Source organism: Microcaecilia unicolor, chromosome 3, assembly GCF_901765095.1.
Source record: "Microcaecilia unicolor chromosome 3, aMicUni1.1, whole genome shotgun sequence".
In the NCBI taxonomy this organism is placed as follows: Eukaryota; Metazoa; Chordata; class Amphibia; order Gymnophiona; family Siphonopidae; genus Microcaecilia; species Microcaecilia unicolor.
Window position 1 is genome coordinate 143,622,988 of NC_044033.1, and position 25,026 is coordinate 143,648,013.

The 25,026-nt window shown below is 45.1% G+C and overlaps 1 protein-coding gene across 1 annotated transcript in view; it reads right to left on the reverse strand.

The window, feature by feature from the left end:
- CEP170 (centrosomal protein 170) overlaps window positions 1-25,026 on the reverse strand; it is a 203,682-nt gene that overhangs the window by 139,651 nt on the left and 39,005 nt on the right. The window contains exons 5-9 of the mRNA XM_030196425.1: window positions 12,584-12,662; window positions 10,376-10,434; window positions 10,077-10,239; window positions 6,377-6,505; window positions 2,784-3,263 (exon numbers count right to left, since the gene is read on the reverse strand). Of these exons, the coding sequence (XP_030052285.1) occupies window positions 2,784-3,263; window positions 6,377-6,505; window positions 10,077-10,239; window positions 10,376-10,434; window positions 12,584-12,662 (910 nt within the window). The remainder of the gene's footprint in view (window positions 1-2,783; window positions 3,264-6,376; window positions 6,506-10,076; window positions 10,240-10,375; window positions 10,435-12,583; window positions 12,663-25,026) is intronic.

Genomic DNA, 25,026 nt, shown 5'->3' on the forward strand with positions numbered 1-25,026 from the left:
ACTAAGGGTCGGGCAGCCTGGAAGATCCGGACTGGACTGAGCTGAAATCTGGAACGGGTGACAGCACACCGACAATCTAATACAGCCAGCACACAGAGACAGAGACAGAACTAACTCACAAAGAACAGACAGAAGCCAGCTCAGCAACTGACCACAGGAAATAAGGTGAGTCTGAGAGGGGTCACGGCCACAGACGTGACATAGTATGAGTAAAGCGACCCTGGCGGAAGATGAGATGGGCAGCAGAGTTTTGAACCAATTGGAGAGGGGAGAGGTGACTAAGTGAGAGGCCAGCAAGAAGCAGATTGCAGTAGTCTAAACGAGAGGTGACAAGGGTGTGGATGAGGGTTTTGGTAGAGTGCTCGGAAAGAAAGGGGCGGATTTTACGGATGTTGTAAAGAAAGAAACAACAGGTCTTGGCGATCTGCTGGATATGAGCAGAGAAGGAGAGAGAAGAGTCAAAGATGACCCCAAGGTTTCGAGCTGAGGAGACAGGGAGAATGAGAGAGCCATCAACAGAAATAGAAAACGGGGAGAGTGGGGAGGTGGGTTTGGGGGAAAAATGAGAAGCTCGGTTTTGGTCATGTTTAATTTCAGGTGGCATTGAGACATCCAGACAGCAATGTCAGACAAGCACTATGTACTATGATAGGCTTTTCCAAGGGCTACTCAGCAGAGATGGTGCCCCATCTATCAAAGAAGGAAAGAAGTGTCTTCAGCAGCAGACTAGCTAATCTACTACAAGGGCTTTAAACTAGAATCATTAGGGCTGGGTGATTAAAGCCATCAGCACATATAAGCCCTCAGGTAAATGAAACATTAAATACCCCTACACAAATGGGAAAAAGGGACAATGTCTAGAAAGCAGTATATACTCATGCCCATAGTGTAGGAAATAAGGTTTTAGATTTAGAAGCTGTGATAGAAGAGGCTGATTTGGATTAATGGCGGTCACAGAGACATGGTTCAAAGAGAACCATGACTAGGCTATAATCTGTTCAGGAAAGAGAGTAGGAAGAAAGGGGGATTACCTCAAGGAATAATTGTTTGGATGGGAACATCTGGAAGAAGTTGGAAAGCAGTGGGCAAAACTGAAAGGAGCTATTGTAAGGAAAGTAAATAAGAGGGAAATAAGGCCGCTTTGGTTCTCAAAAGCAGTAGATGAAAATGTAAGACCAAAAAAAAATTAGGACAAACGATCCACAAGAACCAATGTGGTTAAAGCAAAGAAGCAGATCTGAAGAAAATCTTGTTTTTAAAAGGATTTTATACACTACAATAGAGAAAATAACCAGATGCCCGGCACAGGCCATGTTTCACACTTTGCAGGGCTGCATCAGGGCAAAAAAAGTCACTAGGATGCTTCTTTGCTTTTACCACATTGAAAAGGTAAGGAAAGAGGTTAGCCTTCATAAACTACAAGAGATCGCAGAAAGAAGAAGACAGGCAACAATATCTGGAAAAGTAAAGAGAAGCTGGTAGAATAGTCAGGAAAACAAAGATGCAAACTGAAGAAAAAATAGCCAATACACTAAAATGGGAGACAAAACATTTTAGATATGTTCATGATAAGAGAAAGGGCAAAAGTGGCATTGTGAGATTCAAAGGTGAACAGGATGAATATATACAACCTGAATGTGATTGTGAGAATTTACTCCATATTTGTTTCAGCTTGAAGAAGGGGAGGTGGGGGGGGATGAGGGGAAGGGTTTTTTGTACTGGAAAACACCAGGGGATTATTGTAACTGGACCCTGAGAGCTTCCCGATGGTTATGTTGTGTTTCCATGACCAAGCTGTTTAGTTCTGTTTACTCTATGCTTACTGATTTGTGTTTGGTATGAATCTTATGTTATTTTTGGTGTTAATAAAGATACTTTCACAAAAAAAAAAAAAAAAAAAAGAAAGATGAGGCGAAATTGCTTAACAAATATTTCTTTGCTGTGTTACATAGTAAATGACGGCAGATAAAGACCTGTACGGTCAGGGGTGTGCTGGTAAATTTTTAACAACAGGCTCTTTCTCCGGACGTAGCCAGCTCTGCAGTTGGAATGGCCAAGGGTGGCCGGGGGGGGGGGGGGGGGGGGGGGGAGGGGAGCAACACTTGCCTCTCTCTCCTCCCTCCCTTTGTGCGGGCACACTAGACATACCTTTGCTGGCAGCCAATAAATGGACTGCCACCACTCCCAATGTCTTGCTCTGAGCAGCATGCTGAAACTTCTCACACATGCTGGAGAAGTCCCAGCCTGCTGCTCAGAGCTGGAAACAAGGAGCCGGGAACAGCTGCAGTCTATTTACTTGGCTGGCAGGGCTCAGCATCCCCACCAGCAAAGTAAAAGAGAATTCAGCAGGGGGCCCAAGCCCACATTTTGGGAGCCAGTTGTTAAAGTAGCCATGGAGGGCCCTACTTTAATAACCGGCTCCCAAAATTCTTTAAAACTTAACTACCGGCTCTTACGAGCCTGTTCCAGCACACCACTGTGTACGGTCCATCTAGTCTGCCCAACAAGATAAACTCATTTTACATGGTATGTGATACTTTATATGTATACCCGAGTTTGATTTTTCCTTGCTCTTCTCAGGGCACAGACTGTAAAAGTCTGCATACCACTGTTCTTGAATTTTCCAGATCTATTCAGTTACGATCAGGGCGTAGACCGTAAAAGTCTGCCCAGCACCGGTTTTGCTTCCTAATTACTGGCATTGCAACCCAAAACAGCTATACTTGAACATTTTATTAGTTTACTCAATTTATAGTACAAGCCAATTTAAAATGCCACTTTACCTCTTAACCTCTTCAGATAAACCGGAACATCACTCTTAATACTTTTTGAATCGTCTTCATGTGGCTCTCTTATCATCAGAGGGGGATTATTCTGTGCCAGCCAATCAGCTACTTTGCTTTCTGCAGCCATCATCTCTGTTTGCAGCCCAGTCAGTTCTTTAGCACCAGGAGGAGATGATTTCTTCACTTTCTGGCGCTGATCTGGTGTAAATTTAGTGACATGGTCTTTAATGGTTAGTTTTCCTGGAGAGCTGTCATCAAATTCAATAGTAAATGAGGCATGGCTTGCACCAAGCACTTGGGAACTTTGTGTGTCTTTTGTTGGAATTTCATGGATAGTGTTCTCTATTGATTGTGACTGTTGCTGGAATTCTTTGGTAGGGATCTCAAAATAACTTGGCTCCCTACAAAAAGGGAAAAGTGTTTCTTCTTTTGCATTTGCAGATAGCTCTTCAGATTTTCTGATCTCCTTACAGCAGCCTAACAAGAAAAGACAAGAGTGGTTGGATTGTGGACATAAATATTTAAGCCAACAAGGGAAACATTCATTGGCCCACCAGAAAATCATAAACCACATAATGAAATTATATTTCATAAAAACAGACATGTTGACCACCACTTTTTGCTACAAGGTTTTTTTTTTTTTAAATAGATTTGTGACTTGTCCTTTCTTTTCTCACAGGTTCATTTCACTCATTGCATCCACTTTCTTTAACTGTTAACCAGTGCTTCTTAGTTCACATGGCTGGTTATTTCTTTTGTTATTACATGCTCCTGGCTGATTTGGGGACATTCTGAGCTAAGATAACACACCTGTAGCAGCAACTAGGAAGGAAACTTCACATTTTAATTACTTTCTCTGCCTGCTGCTAAGTCCAAGTACCAAAGGAGACCAGCAGACTTGAAGGCAATACTCATGTCACTGAAAAAAATGATGCATCTAGGGAGTCAATACATTTCACCTCAAATAAAATAAAAAAAAAATACATATATACATAAGAGATTTGAGAAAAAACTGGGAAAACCATAACTTATAACCCTAACCCACTTGGGTGTAAGCTCCCTGGAAGATGTGCAATTAGTATGTGTGTCAATCCAGAAAGATCTAGTAGCATGGGAACAGAAAAACCATAATCTTAATTGTTATACATACACTGCTATCCTACTAAAAACAATGTAAAGATTAGTTTAAAACTTTTCTAAAAATGTGTTAAAGGCAAACATTTTGTGTGTTCCAGTTCACAAAGTTGCCTAATTTTAACAGGTATTCTTGCTAAGGAATGCACAACAATGCATTATTCCTTACACCAGTGGTTTTCAATCTTTTTCATCTCACGGCACAACACTGATAAGGTGCAAAAATTGTCAACGTACACCACCAGTTTAAGGATATATATATTTTATCACTTAACAAACAAGTGCTAAGATTGTGTTTAAAGTTCAATAATTAAATTTTTTGTCACTGTGTATCTTTACAGTTAAACATTTTTATTGAAGACACCAGTTGGCAAAAGAGCAACAATACACTTCAATGATAATGAAATTCGCCACAAACAACATGCATTCAAAAACAATTTTAAAGCGAATACCCACCCAGCACAGTGCTGGTAGTGATCACATCCCTTCATTGCATCCGTTTTGTAGGTCTGTAGGCCTAAATTCCTTTCCAGTAGACTCACACATTTATAGAATTACCTCCGTAAGGACAAAGTAATGAGATCATACCAAATGGACACAATCTGAATGTCACTCAATTTTCACTATGTAATAATCTGGTTAAAACTTGTGATGAGAACTAGCATACTGCCAGAGGGAAACACACATCAAACTCAAGGACTCACTATAATTGAGCCAGTTAAGAATAGATAGCCAAAGTTAAAGTAGATTTAGTATGAAGGTCCTATTAACTCAACTCAGGCACTCGGCACTTGCTCCACCTCTCCCTTCACTCGCAAACACCACACCAACAAGCATCTTAAAGAAGGTTGGATTTATTTTGGCCGCAGCCAGGAACGTTTTACAATTCAAAACCACATTATAACATATTATAACATAATTATTGTTACAACCACATAACTACATATTATCACCTATTAACAATTTGGGGTACACAGCTTCAGGTCTCACAAATGCTTAGTATGACTCACAGGTTGCCGCCCAAGCAGCCTGTGTGTCCCCTGTGCCAATTACAAGCACCCGTAGACTCCTGGTGCATCCCGCTTAAGGATGCCCGCCCATAATATCAAAAAACGGCGTTCTGGCCCTCTGGCCGCCTAAGCCAGGAGACATGCTGTCCACATTTTCCTGCTGCCACTATGCAGCCCTAACTGTTGCTTATGCTTATCACTTTCCAAGAGGTCTTTCTGACCCCGTTATCAGCATCTCAGTTAGTACTGTCACTGCTATGTTGCTGTGTACCCCCTGGCGTCATTGCGTAAACCTTTCTTCTTAACGCCTGCCTGCGACAATTAGTGCCTGCTGACTGGGTGGGCGGGTGGGTCAGCGCTGCTCTCTCTTTGCTGTCCCGATTCAAAAGAAACTCCTCCTTTCCTTCCCTTCTCTCCGCCCCTCCCCCCTCCTCGCATTAACCCTTCTATCTTTCCCTGTGCCCTACCCTCCCTTCCTGTCCTCGCAGGCCATCGGCCCGGTTGTGCCCAGCCTCCCTTTAGGAGGTGTGGCTGGGTTCTCTCTCATGCTATCTGGGTACACAAACTGGGGAATTTAGCCTGTTTGTTTTTCCTTACCTTTTGGTTTTTTTTGGAAAAACAAGCAAAAATACTGGCTGCAACTAGCAAAATTTACATGGGGGATCCTGTATATCCTTCTACCAGCACCTCTTCTAAGAAGACATCCTTTATTGCAGGAAGGATAGAAGAAGACAGGAGAGCTAGACTGAATCCTGAGTTTGCTGATAACTTCTTATTCATCCATAGATTAAAAAATCGTCAGTGCTTCATAGGGCATATTTCTCTCCTGCTAGGGCAGACAGAACGGGTTGTATTTTGTACCCCTGGATATTTTAACAGGTAGGATTAGGATTCCTTGGGGTAGTAGAAGTCAGCTATTGTTGGGTTGGGAGAGGGTGGTGGTGAGGAGGGTTATTATAGCTGCTCGCTGTTATTACTGTTTTCTACTTTTACTTTATACACAAGAGTTCCACAGCTGATTGGTCCTTTTTATACTTTAATAAAAAGATTTAAATATAAAATCATAATTGTTTGAAGCTTCTACAGATGAGGACAGAGCCCATGGGGACTGGGACAGAATCTGTGGGGATGAAGACAGGGCCTGGGACAGAATCTGTGGGGACGAAGACAGGGCCTGCGGGGACAGGGACGGGGCGGGGACAAACTCTGTTGCCATGTCATTCTCTAATTGTGAATAAAGCTGACAGCAAGCAGTTTCTACAAATACTTGGTGACAACTTGGAGCATCCTGCATATGCTCAAGCTGAGCATTAAGAAACTATGAGAAATGCTCGAAGCTGGGGTGTGGTCAATAACATCACTAACACACGAGGAGTGCTACACTGGTTGTCCTAAGATAATTACAAGCTAGATATACATTTAGATAAATATTTTCAGCATTCTTACCGGAAGCTCCTGTTTCACTGATTTTTCCTTCCCTGACATCTTGTTTCGAAGTATTTTCATCTTCTGCATCCTCACCCCACCATGATGGCTGTCCGTAGAGAGGTGTGCCACGAGGCATAGCTGAAAAATCTACTTTAACAATGGAGAGTACATAATATTACTTCTCAAATTCAAATCAAATTAGATTTACAGATAAGTGCAAAGAGGTAGCTTCCAGTAACTATACACATCAAAAGAGCTTTAATACTGTGTCTGTTCAAAACAAAACCTTATGCCAAGACAGCCTGACCTTCTAGAGTAAATATAATGCCTTGCTAAAATCAGCTGTACTGCATACTAAAGCACTTACATAAGAGCTAGCAACTTGTATCACCTAACTTCCATATCTATTTTATAGCATTAGTAACCTTTTTCTGTTTACATCCATAAAAAGACATTACATTTTATTCAAAAATAAAATAAAATAAAAAAAGAGCATAAAGCAAATGGTATGCTAAAGTCAGTCTAAATAAAAGAATTTAAAAAAAAAATCACCATTTTTTTGCATTAATCATGCAAAAGCATTAATAATTGACTTCAACCACAAGACTTTAGAAAGCATTCCATATTAAAACATCGCATTCTCAATAAACCCATCAAAAAGCCATAAAGCAAATATTTAGAAGGGGATAAGTGCTTTTGGAGTAGGGGAGTAGTCTAATGGTTAGCGCAGTGGCCTGAGAACCTGGGGAACTGGGTTCAATTTCAACTGTAGCTCCATGTAACTCTGGGCTAGTCACTTAACTCTCCATTGCCCTGGGTACAAAATTAGGAGCCCTTTTACAAAGCATTGGTAAGCCCAATGCGGGCTTACCGCTTGCTAAAGAGTAAGTACCGCAGGGCTACCGCAGCAGCCTGGCGTTAGTTCCTACCCCCAGCCTGCGTCATATCCAGCACTACAAAATCCCATTGAGCCGAAATTAAGGTGTGCATGGCATCATGCACGTGGAAGGTTCTAGGCGGGCGCTTCGTCCCCAGCATAATGGCGGAGCCAACAGGGGCTGAGGGAGAAACGTCCTCCGGAGAGGAAATCTGCAAAATGCTCATGGCCTGCATTAACAGGTTGGGCAAATCCTCTGAGCGAAAGATCCGTGCTGCAGAGGGGTCATCCGCTCCATCCGAGTGGGAATCCGTCTCCTCCAAGGAATCCCCAAAGGACCGTTGGGAGAACTCAGATACGCTGCCCTCATCCACATCAGAGGAAACAGCGTCCTCTAAGGCCTGGGCATCCACCCGAGGGCGTTTACTTCCGGGGGCCTCAACCCCTTTATCGGACAAGGGAGAAGGGGCAGCGTTCTGCATAAGGAAGGCCTGATGCAGCAGCAAAATAAACTCGGGGGAGAAACCCCCCAAACTGTGCAATTCAGCAGCCTGGGCCACAGCCCTAGACGCACCCTCAACCGGCGCTCGCAAGAGCGGGGGAGAACCATGCTGCGCATCCAAGATGGCGTCCGGCGCGACACTCTGCGAAGGAGCCGCGCGGGAAGAACGGCGCTTAACTTTAGCCGCTTTTTTGCCGTCGCCCAAATCAAGGGCGGCCATGGCATGAACGTCTCCCAGCTCAAGGGCGGCCCAAGAAGAAGCCGTCCGAGCAGAGTGGCCGGCCAAGATGGCAGAGGCGAGCAGCGGGGGATGGGCGTTTATGGCGGGAAAAACCGCCGCGCCGGGGAAGACCCGGGACACTGACCGGCCTCCAAACTGATACCCAACAAGGGCGAATCAGACTTTAAAACCCCCGCATCCCCGCTAGAAGCGCACATGCGGTCCGGGGAGCGATTCTTCGCGCCCTCGCCCTCCGACGCCATAGGCCACGTGGAGATCAATCGGGGAACCCCCTGCCCGCTATAAAAAGGTAAAAATTACCTGCTTCTCGCTCCGAGCTGTAACGACCTGGTGTCCCAGTGAGTAGCTGCAATAAACGTTTAAATAAACGTCAAAATAAACGCCCTTAAGGACGTTCAAAAAATTTTTTTTTTTTTTAAACGGAGCCAGCGGGAGGGGGGAGAAAAGGAGGGACCTGGCGCCACCTGGTTTGCACTTGCTCAAGAAGAGCCCTCAACCCCAGGCACTCAACAAAACCTAAAAATTAGGCTTGGAGGCCTAGCCAGAGCTGCTGCTGTGTGTGACCACCACCTGCTGAGATAGAGAACATACTGAGGAGTTTCCGGCAGCACATGACCACATATAGGGAGGCAAAAGGATTGCTCTCTATCTCCACCTGCTGGTAGATGGACACAACCCACCAGTCTATGGATTGATCAGCATGATGATATGGAATTTCAATTATCTAGTTGACTGTGTCACATAAAAGAGTGCCTTGGTGAGATATATACATGACCAAAAACCACCCAACTATGCATCCATGCTCTGTATCTTATAGTGCTCAGGGACACAGGCAGATTGCACTAGGATTAGAACAGATACCACAAAAGCCATAGCAGAATATATTTAATATCTCAAGGTCACAATACCGGACCACAGAGAATAACGACACAAAAACAAAATCAAAGTCTAATAGATAAATATACTCTTAAAATGAAGGATTAAGGGAATCTTTTACTAAAGATTAACATGCACTAATCCACAGATAGGCAACTCTAGTCCTCGAGTACCACAGGCAGGTCAGGTGCTCAGGATACCCACAATGAATATTGTATGAGATAAATTTGCATGCACTACCTCCACTGTATTTATCTTGTGCAATATTCATTGAGGGTATCCTCTGTGGCACATGAGGACTGGAGATGCCTATACCTGCACTAATCTTTAAGTAAAAGACCCCTTGAATTAGTTATACTACATGTACAGTAAATTTTAGAAAGTATTCCATAAGGTTGTGCAACCCCAATTTTTTTTTGTTTCGGTCCTGTGTTAAAAGATATATTTGCGTTTGTTTTGTAATTTTTGTGAGGGAGGATTTTTTTTTTTTAATTTGGGAGGCAATGTTATAAATAGAGCATAACCTTGCAAACATTGCACTTTCTTTTCCAATAGTGCATGCATGTGCAAATTCCAAATAGTACATACTATAACAAAGGGAGGAAAAAAAAGATTTCGGGTTTCAGGATACAAACAATAGGAATGTTGCTGGCCTTTCCGTGTTGTTTCAAATGACACATATCTTTAATATTCTGAATGGATTCCTTCCTGTGGGTCATATGCTTTCACGTTTTAACATTAAAGAATGGCTCTAAAAGCTTTTTGAAATATCTGCATTTCTCCTCAGACCTTCCCCCCTCCCTCTGGCAAGTAATTGAGCAGTGTCATACAGTGTATAGATAGTTTCATAAATTCTCAGCTTTTGCCATGAAGTCCTAATATACAAGTATAGATAGAAATCCTAAAGGAAAATAGCTGATCCATTCTAAATTCCTTTTCTAATTTTTGTTGCAAGACACTGCAATTTGGCACATAAATCAACATTTATCAAGATAAAGATTCTTCAAGTTACTAAATGCAATTCAGTCTGATGAAGATCGTATTGTTCAAAGAGGTCAATGTGATAGACCATATAAGCTGGGTCCCCTCATCTTTCATAGGATCAGTAGGAAATGAAATCCCTACATGAAGCTGGGTATAGAAGGTAAAAGAAAGAGGGAAGACTACCTAGGAAATACAAGGACAACAAAAGAACATAGAAACAAAATAAATATCAACTCACCTACTGTTTTATCTTCATATTTTAATGCGTCTATTGCTTTAGGATATGCCTCGGCCGGGACATCTGGTACCTTAGTATCTGTAGCTTTACTGCTCATTGGTTTTGATCCTTCTGAGTCAGAAGATTTTTGTGATAACTGCAGCTGACTTGTGAATTTTTCATGCTAGAGGGCATTTTTTGATAGAGAAAAGGTTATTGCATAAAAAGTCACTTTCAGCAAACCATACTTGATATTCTCAAGAAGAAGAGAACAAAACTGACAAAAGGCATTAGAGTATTGTAGTTAGAAGATGCATTACCTTTAGTGCTTCCTCAGGGACTCTTAGCTCTCCTCGAACTACAGTAAAAAGATTGGTATGTGTGCTGCATTAAGGAAAATGAGACAATAAAAGCATCCAAATGATAAGAATCCTATACAGATATACACACACACATACACCAGAAAGAAAAGTAGACATCATGACTGAGGTCTACAAAATCCTGGGTGGTGTAGAATGAGTAGAAGTAAATCGATTTTTTTTACTCGTTCCAAAAGTACAAAGACTAAGGGACACTCGAGGAAATTACACGGAAATACTTTTAAAACAAATAGGAGGAAATATTTTTTCACTCAACGAACAGTTAAGCTCTGAAACTCTTTGCTAGAGAATGTGGTAAAAGTGGTAAGCATATCTGGGTTTAAAAAAGGCTTGGGCAAGGTCCTGGAGGAAAAGTCCATAGTCTGCTATTGAGACAGACAAGGGAAGCAACTGCTTTCCCTGGGATTTGCAGAATGGAATGTTGCCATGATTTTGGTTTCTGCCAGGTACTGGCTTGGTCTCACTGTTGGAAACAGGATACTGGCCTACATGGACCATTGGCCTGACCCAGTATGGCTACTCTTATGTTCTTATGATGAAAAATAAATTATTTAACAAAAACTGGAAACTGAATTAGCACCATACCATTTTAAAGTAGCAACAAGTTCTGTGATATTTTTATGTTAAAAGTAGCAACTCCTATTCCTATTCTCCTGGGGGAATTCCACATAACTGTGCAATGTAGAATTTGCACAGAATACCCCCTCTTTGAAGATTTTTTGAGTGGGGTGTAGAATTTGGCAAATCACCAGGATCAAAGTGCTTATAAGCTAAGGGGCTCCTCCCCAGTTAGTTATTCATTCTACTTTTCCTCTATCTGCAGCAGCATCTTGAAGTGCAAGGAGCAGCTCAGATTTGGTCACCACGCAGTTCTCAGTGTGTTTCAGCCTTGTGGAGCCTGTAGTCTTGGGCTATTCATATGAGAACCAAATGACAGGTCAGCGAGAAGGGCCCACAAGTGGTGCCCTATGAGCTGTTCCGTGCACTTAAAGAAAACTGCAAATAGAGCAAAGTGAAAGAACTAACACCCAGCCAGTTGGGGTTTTCAAGACATGGAGATATCCTGAAAACCCAACTGAATGGATGTGCCCCTAGGACTGGGTTGAAAACCTCTGAACTAAATGGTGAGGAGCTTCTTTTTTTCTTGTAAAGGGGGGGGGGGGGGGGTGAGGGGAGCAAACTGGTTGTCTGCTTGTTGGGAAGGTGTAGGGTGGTAGGAAGCACAGGAAGACTAAACCGGCTGTCTGCTTAAGAGGACGATGAGGGGGGAGTTGGGCTCACTGACTGAGTGGAAGGAAGACTGAATTGCAACATGGAGGTAGGCATGCTATTTAAAGAAGGGTAGGCAGGAATGGCTGACTGGTTGGAGAAAGATCAGTTGGGGAAACAACAGGGTGGATGGCTGATATTGGGGGGTGGGGGGGGGTTGGCTTTAGGGTGACTGGCTAAGACTGGGAAGGAAACAGAGCACCAACTTCTTGAAACTGAAACCGTTGTTACTACCAGTAGTGGCAGCTGCAAGAACTACCTGCAGCTCCAAGCTTTCCTCGGGCTCCACAGATTGATAAAAGTAAAATCTCTGAAAACCAAGACCTATTGATATGATGTTTATTATGGTATTCCTAGGGGAATTCTGCCCTAAATCCTTACAAATCCTGTGTATTTGAGAAATAAACATTTTTCCTCCATTGTAATTCAATTTATTATGGATCAGGAACAGAGGTTATATTGTTTTATTGTAACATAATTGTAGAATTTTTACATATTGTTCACATGATTTTTAATGTCTTTGCTTGGAACTCCCCCAGAAGTAAACTTCATTGAGCCCTGCCACACCAGATGCATACCTTTCAATCAACTGTGTAGTGCACCTTGTGGTCAAAGAAAAGATGAAAGAGCAGCTGAAAAGATTACAGTTTCGTGGTAGGTTTCCTTTAGACTCCGATGCATGGTTGAATGTGCTAGAAACTCTACATTTCAAGATCTCCTAAGCTCCATCAGATGACATCATCCATGAGTGAGGATTTTATATCCTGCTTGTCCTTGAAAGAAATACCTTTCATTAGTAGTAAGACTAAGGCTCGATGGACATTGGCTAGTGAAATATTCCCAGTAAGATATATAAAATGCACTTCATAGAAAGGATATCATATCCAAATCTCAGTTTATCATCCAGCTTCAAGGTAATATACGTTTGCTCTGGAATGCGAACATCATTCACAAATGTCTAGCCAAAAATGAGAAAGAGGTAAAATCTTCCTTTAGTTCAACAAGAAGTGTCATGCTGGGTATGATTATTATTAGTAGTAGTTCTACTAGCATATTCCTGCAGGAATTCTGCGCAAATGTGAAGTGCAGAATTCCACAGCAGCGCAGAATTCACTATTTTCATACAGAATCTGAGCCGAATAAAAATAAATGATGCATTAAAGGAAGGCTGGCTGGCAGGCATGCCGCTTCCACCTCTTCCCACCCCCAAGCCTCGGTGGGCCCTCCCCCATGCCTACTTTAACAAGTCATGGTGGTCTAGTGGCCTCTTCAGGGGTTGGAAAGAACCCCACTCCTTCCTGCCCGCTGCCACCACTCTCTTGCTGGTGCTCCACTCCTTCAAAATGGCTGCCAAGACTTCAAATGGTAATTTCATGAGGATGCTGCAGGAAGTCTTGGTGGCTATTTGCAAGAATTGGTGGTTCTAGTCCAGAGCTGCCTCAGTGGGCAGGAAATTCAAGTTCTTTCTTTCCTGCCCTGAAGAGGATCTGCCAATGCAGCTACTCTCAGTGAGTGTGGATGTGGCTGGAAAAATTATTGGTGGTTTGTGGTGCCGGGGGAGCTCAAACTTTTATGATGGTGTGTGGATATGTGTACTGGAAAAATTATGGATTGTGTGTGGGCATGGGTGAAGTGGGGGGCTGGAAAATTTATGGAATGTGAGTGGGTGGGAGGGCTGGCAAAAAGGTGGATATTATGTGTGGATGCAAGGAGGGGGGGCTGTAAAAAAAAAGGTGGATGCTATGCGTGTTGGAAAAATGTAGACTGTATCTGTGTACAGAGAGGGGGTGTAATATTGTTTAAATTATGAAAAATAAACTTGCAGAATTTGGAAATTTTGTGAGCAGAATTTAGATTTTTTTGGTGCAGAATTCAGGCAGGCATACTAGTAGTACTAAAACCATTGTCAATAAATCCATTGTGAATTTGTAATCACTAATCGATACCATCAAAGAATGAAGCAAATTTACCTTCAAAGGAATACCGTGTTTCACAGAAATTAATATGCAATCATTATAACAATTCTGCAATTTATGCAAGAACCATTATCAATACTGCATTCATTTTAACTGAGTAATGTACAACTAAAAGGGGAAAAACTCACTCCAAACAACCTCAATGGTACCACACAAAAAGCGAGTACTACTTAGAATGTGATAAACACCACTGGACAAAAAATGGGGGGAAAAGACCTCAAAATAGTGACCTGCGACTGCAAGCCTGTGGCAATTAGACCATCCTGGTCACATGCCTACTCTCTGTAATCATTGGTCAAAACCCCCCAACCAACCACAAAGGTTAGTGAAAATTATATGTGTCGTTAAATAATTTTTTCAAACGTTTTTTGAAAAAATTATTTATTATTGGGGGGTTTTGACCAATGATTACAGAGAGTAGGCACGTGACAAGGATGGTCTAATTGCCACAGGCTTGCAGTCGCAGGTCACTATTTTCTGAGGTCTTTTCCCCCCATTTTTTGTCCATTGGTATTCATTTTAACTGGCCACATATATACTTGAGTGCTCATCTGCATGTGTCATTTTATTTTGTTTTTGGACCTCAAGTGTTGGAAATAATTATACATAAAGAACTGAGAATGTCTTTCTGTTTGGAGGCTAAATTACTCTCCAAAAATTTAAAAGAACAGAACCAAATTTGGCATGAGGGAAAAGCAGTGAAAAGATGCATCAAGTTTGAAACTGGCCCGGACTGGACCAGAAAGCTCTTTCCCCCACTCCCCAAAATCTGGACTAACTAAGGGAGAAGCAATTCTACCTTCTGCAGCACAGAAACTGATACAGTGAAACATAGCAAATAGGGGATTTGCTCCTTTCAAACTGCTTTTCCTCTGTTCTCTACTCTATCAGACACAGAGCGTCAATATACGGACTGAAATCATTTCCTGTCCCTAATGGTCTGTCTTTTAGTGAGTCAGATATTTATTTTGTTTTATTTTTTTTGCCAATTCTTCTGACTAAATCATACAGTATTCTTACTGGTTAGTATGTACTAATAATTCTTGCCATAAGGATGGATTAAGACACTGGCAAACAATGTACATGCATAGGACCCAAATTTTTAGGGGTCCCTGACACATTTTTTTTAATTTTATGTTTAAATGCGTTTATTAAAGGACAAAATAGTACAGTTTGTAGGGCTATACTCAAAATACATTTGAAGAATATTAACTACAAAACATACAATTGATAGCCTCCAATAGTTTCGCCAGTTTTCTCTTACTTTGAATCTCCCTGTTTCCTCCCATCTGCCCCCCTCCCCTCCCTCCCGTCCCTCCCGTCTCTAAAGAGCAATTATGGATACGGAGGTAAAGAGTTACTATCCAACTTAGCCTCTTATGGAGCTATCACATTTTTTTAATTTTATTTATTTGTTGCATTTGTATCCCACCTTATCCCACCTCTTTGCATATGCTCAGAAGTCAGGAGGTTAAAACTTGTCAACAGTCTGGCTTTTTGGGGGATTCTACAGATTTTTACATTAATGTCTGGAAGCTAGAAATATGGCTAACATGTCTGGTTAACGTTCTGATTTTAAAATCTCTATTTGCAGTTTTCCAATCCTCCTTGCTTCCAGTGTCACTATCATCAGAGATTGTAGGTAAGATCCAGCTATCCGGAAGCACATGGGGGAAAAAGGCAGCACTGGAAGGTTGCTCTAGCCACAGGAAGGGAGATGGTGAATTGGAGAAGTTCCTGTGCATTACAAGAAAAGCTGCTGCAGGATGGAGGGATGAATGTGATTTGCAAAGGCAGACAGCTGACCTTGGAGACAGCCAGTGAGTGTCCTGAGGGGGAAACTGCTATGAAAGGCTATGAATGTGAGATGAAAGGAAGAGGAAAGCTGCTGTAAGCTGAGGAAGAGAGCTGGCAAAACTTACATAATGATGGTGGGCACATGAGATCAGGTATCAGCACAGTGAAAAGTAGTATATGTTTGTAAAAAGAGCAACAGAGAGTATGAGTATGTTTTTCTCTTGTAGGACCAATAACATATCAGTTTTCCTTTGAAAATTTGGGCTGGAAAAGGAAGCATTTAGACTGGGGAATTTATGCATAACCATGTGCAACTTTCTTTAAATTTGTTACCTTACTTTATAACTCCTCTTACCTATCTATATGTTCCATCTTTGCTTATAACCTACATTGTCAATTAAAATGTTATATTTCATTTATTAGGATTTATTTACCGCCTTTTGAAGGAATTCACTCAAGGCTGTGTATAGTAAGAATAGATCAAACATGAGCAATAGGCAATTACAGCAGTAAAAATATTCAAATAACAATGCAAAGTATAGCATGGTATACTATTTACAATGTCAACACAATACGTAATAGAACATTTTAAATGACAGTGAAGGGTAAAGCAAAGATGTAACATATAGATAGGTAAGAGAGTAAGAAAGTAAGATGACTGATTTAAAGAAAGGTGCACATGAGGTCAGAGAGATGGTTAAAAATTATCTCAGCAAGGGTAGGTGTGGATAAACATGTCCTGCTGAAGTATGTACAGCCCTAGTACATCCTGAAGTAGAGATAGTCTTGTGTTAAGTGGAGCCTTTCAGGCAGTGCATTCCAGAGTGTGGGGGCTACTCTTGAGAAGGCACACTTGCGGGTATCACATCCTGTAATGTCTTTTGGAGAGGGTGTGGTTAGTGATAGTCCTTGAGAGGAGCTTAGTGTCCTCTCAAGGACGTACTGAGTTGACATTGTAAGTAGTATACTATGCCAAACTTTGTATTGCTATTTGGATGTTTTTACTGCTGTAATTGTCTATTGCTCATGCTTGATTTATTCTCATTGTACACTGCCTTGAGTGAATTCCTTCAGAAAGGATGTAAATAAATCCTAATAAATAAACAAAAATAGTTACCTCTGCAATTTCCTAACACTACCTCCACTCTGTCTAAATTCTTTCAGAGGCACAAAAGCAAGCTACATATTTCTTGTTTCTTCCACTTCTGAAGCTTTTTTGACAGTTTGCTTGTGTATCTATCTTACTCCTCATCTCTGGTGTGCACCAAATGGAAAGAAGAACGAAAATGAGGACTTGCCCACTTCCCTTGTCAGCCACTAAGCCATTCTAGTCATAGCATGGGTGTGCACAGACCCCATGCCCACTCACAACCTGCTGCTGCCATCACACCAAGACATTCACTATGCAGTTGTCCATATCCTAATTAATTCTGGAAAGGTAAAGCGTGTGAGGAAGGGAGGGGGCCACGAAACAGATCATGGAGGGAAGGGATAGCAATGGGAAGAGTGAACAAGGACCTATGATGGGGCTCAAAGTACATTGATGGGTCCATGTTCAGAGCCCACAAACATATATTTGCATAGGACCCAGTATAGCATTAATTCATGTTAGTAGTTATAATTAAAATATTTATTATGATTTACCACCTTTTTGAAGAATACAGGTATACAGCAAGAACAATCTGGATATAGACAAGACAATTTCAGTAGAAAAATGACAGTACACATTATGGCATAGTATGCTACTTTACTAATGTCTACACAATCTATATAAATAATTCTCACCTCCAATTCTGAAGCTCACTGAAGCTCACAGTGTGGCAGCGAAACAGTGAAGCCCTGTAGTGTTGTAGCCTGTCAGCACCATTCACTCTCACTCATACACCTGCCCTCAGCCACGCCCCTTCCAGACATAATTCGCAACCCCAACGTTCGAATGAAGCCACTCAAGCTCCACCCACTTCTGTGAAGGGTTCGTAAATTCGTGGTGGTGAAGCCTCTCGACTGACCATCTGTCCCAACTTCTCTCTCTGACACGCCCTCACGATGACGTCGACGCCATGAACGAAACGGACGCGACGGGAAGGGAGGAGTGAACGAAAGGGACGCAAGTCATGCAACGCAAAGGGAGGAGAAGGGAAACACGCTGTGCCTCACAATCTGCTCCGGCGCAGACACCAACAAGGCCCCCCAAACGCACGTACAACTACGCGACAAAACCGCTTCGGGGGGGTGGGGGGGGGGTGGAGGCAGCCAGCCACACACAGTGAACGTCGGAGGGACAACGTCGATGCAGCACCTCTGAGGTTTGCTTTTCTTTGCGTGTATGGAGATAACGGCTACATGGGGCAGGGGAAACTGAAATTAATGCGGAAACACGCTGTGCCTCACAATCAGCTCCCACGGCACCGACGACACCAACAAGGCCCCCCAAACGCCTGTACAACTACGCGACAAAACCGCTTCGGGGGGGGGGGGGGGGGAGCCAGCCACTGAACGTCAGAGGGACAACGTCGATGTAACACCTCTGAGGTTTGCTTTTCTTTCAGTGTATGGCGATGATGGCTACATGGGGCAGGAGAAACTGAGATTAACGCGAGTCCCTTCCTCTCCTACACTGCACTACCTAGCCTTACGTCCACTCCTGTGTACAAACAGAGGGCACGGAGGACCACATGCAACTCGGAGGGGACACAGGGAGAGACCGGGGGAGGGGGGGAACCTTGCTAGCGCCCGTTTCATTTCATCCAGAAACGGGCCTTTTCTTACTAGTATACAATAAAGCATTTTATTAGACAGCACAGGGTGCAAGCAGAAGTAGAATACATAAAATACAGTTGCAGGAGTTAGTGACTTGAAAAAGTTTTAATCTCTTCCTGATTTCCCTTATTATAGCACATATGTCACACTGAATGGTTTGTTTTAGACAGCATAGGGTGTAAGCAGAAGTAGAACAAATACATAAAATATACCGTATTTTTCGGACTATAAGACGCACCGGACCATAAGACGCACCTAGGTTTTAGAGGAGGGAAATAGGAAAAAATTTTTTTTTCCTTTTTCCCTCCTCTAAAACCTAGGTGCTCCGGTGCGTCTTGTCCGAATCCCTCCCTCCGACTTCGGGATCGCCCTCCCCCGGCCCTGTCACCACTTCTCCCTACTCACATCATGCGATCTTCCCTAGTGGTCTAGTGACGTCGGGGCAGGAAAGAGCCCCCTCTTTCCTACCCAGCACGCTGCTCTACATCCTCCTGTATGCAGCCTGACGGTCTCGGCGAGATTCAAAATGACCGCCGAGAAGTGAAGTCTCGGCGGCCATTTTGAATCTCGCCGAGACCGTCAGGCTGCATACAGGAGGATGGAGAGCAGCGCGCTGGGCAGGAAAGAGGGGGCTCTTTTCTGCCCCGACGTCACTAGACCACCAGGGAAGATCGCGTGACGTGAGTAGGGAGAAGTGGTGACAGGGCCGGGGGGAGGGCGGCCCCAAACTCGGAGGGCGGGCGGCCAGCCAGCCAAATCTACCTTCGGACTATAAGACGCACCCCCCATTTTCCTCCCAAATGTTTGGGGAAAAAAGTGCGTCTTATAGTCAGAAAAATGGGAAAATTAGGTTCTTACCTTGGTAATTTTCTTTCCTTTAGTCATAGCAGATGAAGCCATTACGTATGGGTTATGTCCATCAACCAGCAGGGGAGATAGAGAGCACTCAAACTTTCACAGTGCCCTCTTGGCCAGCTAGCTCCACTGCCTCTTCAGTATTTGAAGCTTCCAAAGCAGTATGGCAAACCGCAATGGGAATCACAAGAGCTTTCCTCACAGTGAACGATGGCCCATCACAAGGGCATGAACTCATAAAGGAGGGAATGCACATCCTCCTGGAGGGAATAAACTCATCCTCCTTATTGTATAAGTGGAGGGGAACACACGCGCCTCCTGGAGGGAATCACACATCCTCCCAACACACTGGAGGGAATGAACTCATCCTCCTATTTATAAAACTGGAGGGGAACACACACGCCTCCTGGAGAGAATCAACACATCCTCCAAAAAAAAACATGCTGGAGGGAATGAACACATCCTCCTAAATTTAAACTGAACATGAATCCTGAAGATTGTTTTCCAACTTTCTCCCAAGGAAGGAACTTCAGGAAATTAGAACAGAACCTGAAAAACAGATTCACAGCATACAGACAATCATACAGGGAGGGCTCATGGCTTCATCTGCTATGACTAAAGGAAAGAAAATTACCAAGGTAAGAACCTAATTTTCCCTTCCTTGTCATCAAGCAGATGAAGCCATTACATATGGGATGTAACAAAGCAATCCTTAGATAGGGTGGGAACAAGCCACACCACGCGCTAGCACTTGTGCACCAAAACGCGCATCCCTCCTGGCAGCCACATCCAGCCTGTAATGTCGGGCAAAGGAGAGCTTAGAAGCCCATGTTGCTGCACTGCATATCTCTTGAAGAGAGAGTGCTCCAGTTTCAGCCCAAGAGGAAGAAATTGCTCTAGTAGAATGTGCCTTAAAGGCTTCAGGCGGAACCCTGCCGGCCAGCAGATAAGCTGAAAAGATAGTTTCTTTGAGCCAGCGGGCAATAGTGGCTTTAGACGCTGGAGACCCTCTGCGAGAACCGGATAGCAAAACAAACAGATGATCAGAAGTCCTGAAAGAGTTAGTAACTCGCAGATATTGCAGCAGAGTCCTGCGCACATCCAAAAGGTGCAGCTGCCCAAAAGATTCTGGAAACTCTTCCTCTGAAAAAGAGGGCAAGAAAATAGGCTGGTTTAGGTGAAAGGCTGAAACCACCTTAGGCATAAAGGAAGGCACGGTCCGAACCATGACTCCGGACTCTGAAAATTGCAGAAATGGGTCTCTACAGGACAGCGCCTGGAGCTCTGACACCCGTCTCGCCGAGGTAATGGCCACCAGAAAAACGGCCTTCAGTGTCAAGTCTTTCTCCAATGCTCGCCGAAGCGGCTCAAAAGGAGATGCCTGCAGGGTTTTCAAAACTAGCCCCAGGTTCCAAGCTGGACAGGGTGCTCGCACTGGAGGTCGGAGCCGAAGCACCCCTCTAAGAAACCGTGCCACATCTGGGTGAGCAGCCAAAGACACGCCTTCCACCTTACCACGAAGGGAGGCCAAAGCTGCCACCTGCACTCGCAGGGAATTATACGCCAAGCCTTTTTGTACACCTTCCTGCAAAAAGTCCAGAATCGGCGAGACAGGAGCCCGCTTTGGAATAATGGCTCTGGAAGCACACCAAGACTCAAACAGGCACCAAATCCTGGCATAAGCCACGGAAGTGGACCGCTTGCGGGCTTGCAGGAGAGTGGAAATAACTTTATTGGAATAACCTTTATCCCTCAATTGCGCCCTCTCAATAAGCCATGCCGTAAGACCAAAGCGGCCGGCGTCCTCCATGGCTACCGGTCCCTGAGTCAACAGGTTCGGTACCAGAGGTAACAGCAGAGCAGCCTCCAGGAGCATCTGTCGGAGGTCTGCATACCAAGGTCTCCTTGGCCAATCCGGGGCGATGAGGACCACTTCTCCTGGGTGCAGCCGAATCCGCAAGAGCAGGCGCCCTATCAAGGGCCATGGGGGAAACACATAAAGTAGACCCGGAGGCCAGGGTTGAGCCAAGGCATCCAACCCCGCCGAGCGAGGATCTCTCTGTCTGCTGAAGAAGCACGGGACTTTGGTATTGGCACTTGTCGCCATTAGATCCATCACGGGCTTGCCCCATTTGGCACAGATCTGCAGGAATACTTCGTCTGCCAGATTCCATTCTGCTGGATCGATCTGATGCCTGCTCAGATAATTGGCCTGCACCTTGCTCTGACCTGCAATATGAGCTGCCGACAGACACTGAAGATGCAGCTCGGCCCAGTGGCAAATCAGTTTGGCCTGCGCGGCTAGTGCTCTGCACCTTGTTCCGCCTTGTCGATTTATATAGGCCACCGTTGTCGTGTTGTCCGACATCACTCTGACAGCCAATCCTTCCAGGGTCACTTGAAAGGCCAGAAGCGCCTGAAACACCGCTTTCAACTCTAGGCGGTTGATGGAGCACTCCGACTCCTCGGGTGTCCATAGACCCTGGGCATGCTTCCCCTTGCAGTGTGCGCCCCAGCCCTTCAGGCTGGCATCTGTTACCACTAGGCACCAAACGGGGAGCGTCAGCGGCATTCCTCGCCGCAGCATGCTGTCCGAGAGCCACCACTCCATGCTGAGACGGGCCGCAGGGAGCCAAGTAAGTCTGCATTGGTAATCCTGAGAAATAGGAGACCATCTCCGGAGTAGGGAATACTGTAGAGGTCTCAGGTGCGCTCTCGCCCAGGGTACCACTTCCATCGTGGCTGTCATCGATCCCAGCAGCTGGACAATGTCCCAAGCTTGCGGGCGGGGCATCCTCAGGAGCAGACGGACCTGATTCTGAAGCTTGCACCGCCTTAGCTCGGGTAGGAACACATAGCCCGAGACTGTGTCGAACCTGGCCCCCAAAACCTCTAGAGATTGTGAAGGGGACAGGTGACTTTTGGCCATATTGACGACCCAGCCTAGAGATTGCAGTACTGAGACCACTCTGGCTATAGCTTGTAAGCTCTCTGTTGCAGAGTCTGCTCTGATGAGCCAGTCGTCTAGGTACGGGTGAACCCTGATACCTTCTCGCCTGAGAAAAGCAGCTACTACCACCATTACCTTCGAAAAGGTTCGGGGAGCTGTGGCGAGGCCAAAAGGCAAGGCCCTGAACTGGAAATGTTTTCCCAACACCACAAACCTCAGAAACTTCTGGTGCGGGGGCCAAATCGGTATATGCAAGTAAGCTTCTTTCAGGTCTAGAGACGTGAGAAACTCTCCTGGCTGAACCGCCGCAATGACGGAGCGCAGGGATTCCATGTGGAAATGCCGCACTCTCAGGGACTTGTTCACTTCTTTTAAGTCCAGAATAGGGCAAAAGGACCCACCTTTTCGCGGCACCACAAAGTAGATGGAGTATCGGCCGCAGCCTTGCTCGGTGGGAGGCACTGGGGTCACTGCCCCTAACTGAATCAGACCTTGTAAAGTCTCCTCCACCGCTGCCCGTTTGACGGCAGAACCGCATCAGGACTCCACAAACACGTCTCTTACTGGGGCGTTGAATTCTATTCTGTATCCATCTCTGATCAGGTCCAGAACCCACTGATCTGAGGAAATCTTGGCCCACTCCTCGACAAAGAGGGAAAGCCGTCCTCCGATGACAGGCATCGAGGAGAGGGCCGGCGCACCATCATTGAGAGGGTCGCCCCTGAACTCCTGGTCTTGAGCCACCGGCTGCGGAACGCTTGTCCGAGCGAAAGGAGTTCCTCTGCTGACCACGGGCACGTGAAGTGAACTCAGCAGAACGCCCCAGGCGGTACCTTCTAGCTTCACGGAAGCAAGGTCTGTACGAGGAGTGGACCGCCTGGCCCTTAGAGGAAGGCCTCTGCCTATCTTCGGGCAAGCGCTGGGGTTTTGGATCACCCAGGCCTTTCACAATTTTCTCTAACTCCTCACCAAATAGGAGAAGTCCTTGAAAAGGCAACTTCACCAACCTTTGCTTAGAGGCCATGTCCGCTGCCCAGTGTCAGACGACGGCGAGCCGCCACTGCTACTGCCATTTGTTTAGCCGAAGCTCTGACAAGGTCATAAAGGGCATCAGCCAAAAAGGACAAGGCCACCTCCATCCGCGGAGCCACATCCAAGAAGGGCTCCGCTCCATCTCCGGGCTGAGCCACTGCCTGTTGCAGCCAAGCTAGGCAGGCTCTCACAGCATAACAGCTGCATGCAGACGCCCGAACAGTGAGACCTGCAATTTCAAAGGACCGTTTCAACGCTGTTTCTAGCCTACGGTCTTGAACGTCCTTCAGGGCAACACCTCCTTCAATAGGGAGGGTAGTTCTCTTTGTCACCGCAGTGACTAGGGCATCCACTGTAGGCATTTGAAAACGAGCAATATGTCCCTCACGCAGAGGGTATAACTGCCCCATAGCCCTGGAAACTCTCAAAGGTCCCTCGGGGTCAGCCCACTGAGCCGAAACAAGCTCTAGGATGGAGTCATGCAAAGGGAAGGCCCGAGCAGCTTTCTTGGTACTAGCCATCCTGGGATTACCCGAGGAGGCCATGCCACTGTCAGGATCTTCAATCGAGAGGGCCTGCAGGGTATCTGAAATAAGCGCTGGCAGCTCATCACGGTGGAAAATCCTCACCGCGGAGGGATCATCCAGATCCTGTGGTAAATCAGCACCTGAATCTGGTTCCTCAGACCAAGAACGTCTGTCAGAGTTCTCCGAATCCTCACACCCCGACCACGGGGGGGAAAAAGGTGCACCACAATCTGAAGGGGAATTAACCCTTCTGCGCTTATCTTTAGGCCAAGCATCTGGGAAAAAAGCCTCATTGGGCAGTCCCAGTCCAGAATCCATCGGGGGGGCAATCAGAGGAGCCTCAGGCGACCCTTGAGGAAGGGCTCTTTTCATCATGTATGCTTTATGCAGGAAAAGCACAAAATCCGGGGAGAAAATCTCACCCTGGGCACCCAAATCCTGTCCGGTGCTAGCCACTCCTGAAATAACCTCATCTCAAGGTGCCCCACCCGGCTCAGGTCTCTCCATGTCCACGGAGGCCGCGCCATGCGGTGTAAGCAAAATGGCGCCCGCTGCTAACTCAGAGCGGGAAGAAACATCGCTCGCCATGCTCGGGCCGGCTCCTACGCCAATACAGCACGATTTACAGAGCCCTGCTGCTGATTTGCACTTGCCACAAGTGGAACAGTGCTTTACATTGTCTGCAGCCATCGCCGAAAAACGGCGGTAAAATCCAAAATGGCGGTTCGCGCCAAAATCGCCCCGATCGCGGGCCCACCCCGGAGGAGTTGGAAAACACTCTTACCTCAAAGGATCTAGTGTACAACTACGATCCTGCTGAAAATCAGGTCAAAAACCTCTGTTCCAGCGTCTCTGCATTTAAAAACGCGACACAACTTTTTTTTTTTTTTTTAAGCTGAGAGGAAAGCAGAGGTATTGAAGACTCCGGAGGCTCAGATGAGTGGGAAAGGCAGAGAAAGGGCGAACCTATATGCCTGCATCCACTGTTGGTGGGTAAGGACAGGGAAAGCAAGGCAATATGTCCACATCCACAGAGGTATGGGTAAGGCAGGGAAAGGGCTAACCTATGTGCCTTTAAAGTGAAGCTGCTATAGCCTCCAACACCCCGTTAACAACTGGCAAGCCAGGAACCACCTCCCGGCAGATTTTTCTGGAGCTCGAACAAGCTGCAGCCACCCTGCTAAGGGAGATAGAGAATACTGAAGAGGCAGTGGAGCTAGCTGGCCAAGAGGGCACTGTGTAAGTTTGAGTGCTCTCTATCTCCCCTGCTGGTTGATGGACATAACCCATACGTAATGGCTTCATCTGCTTGATGACAAGGAAAAAACTGTTTAAATTAAAAAAAAAAAATACTTAAGGTTTTCAAAATATGCAGTTTTGAAAAGAATCATGTAAAATGAACTCAATTCAGTCTATATTGCTAAC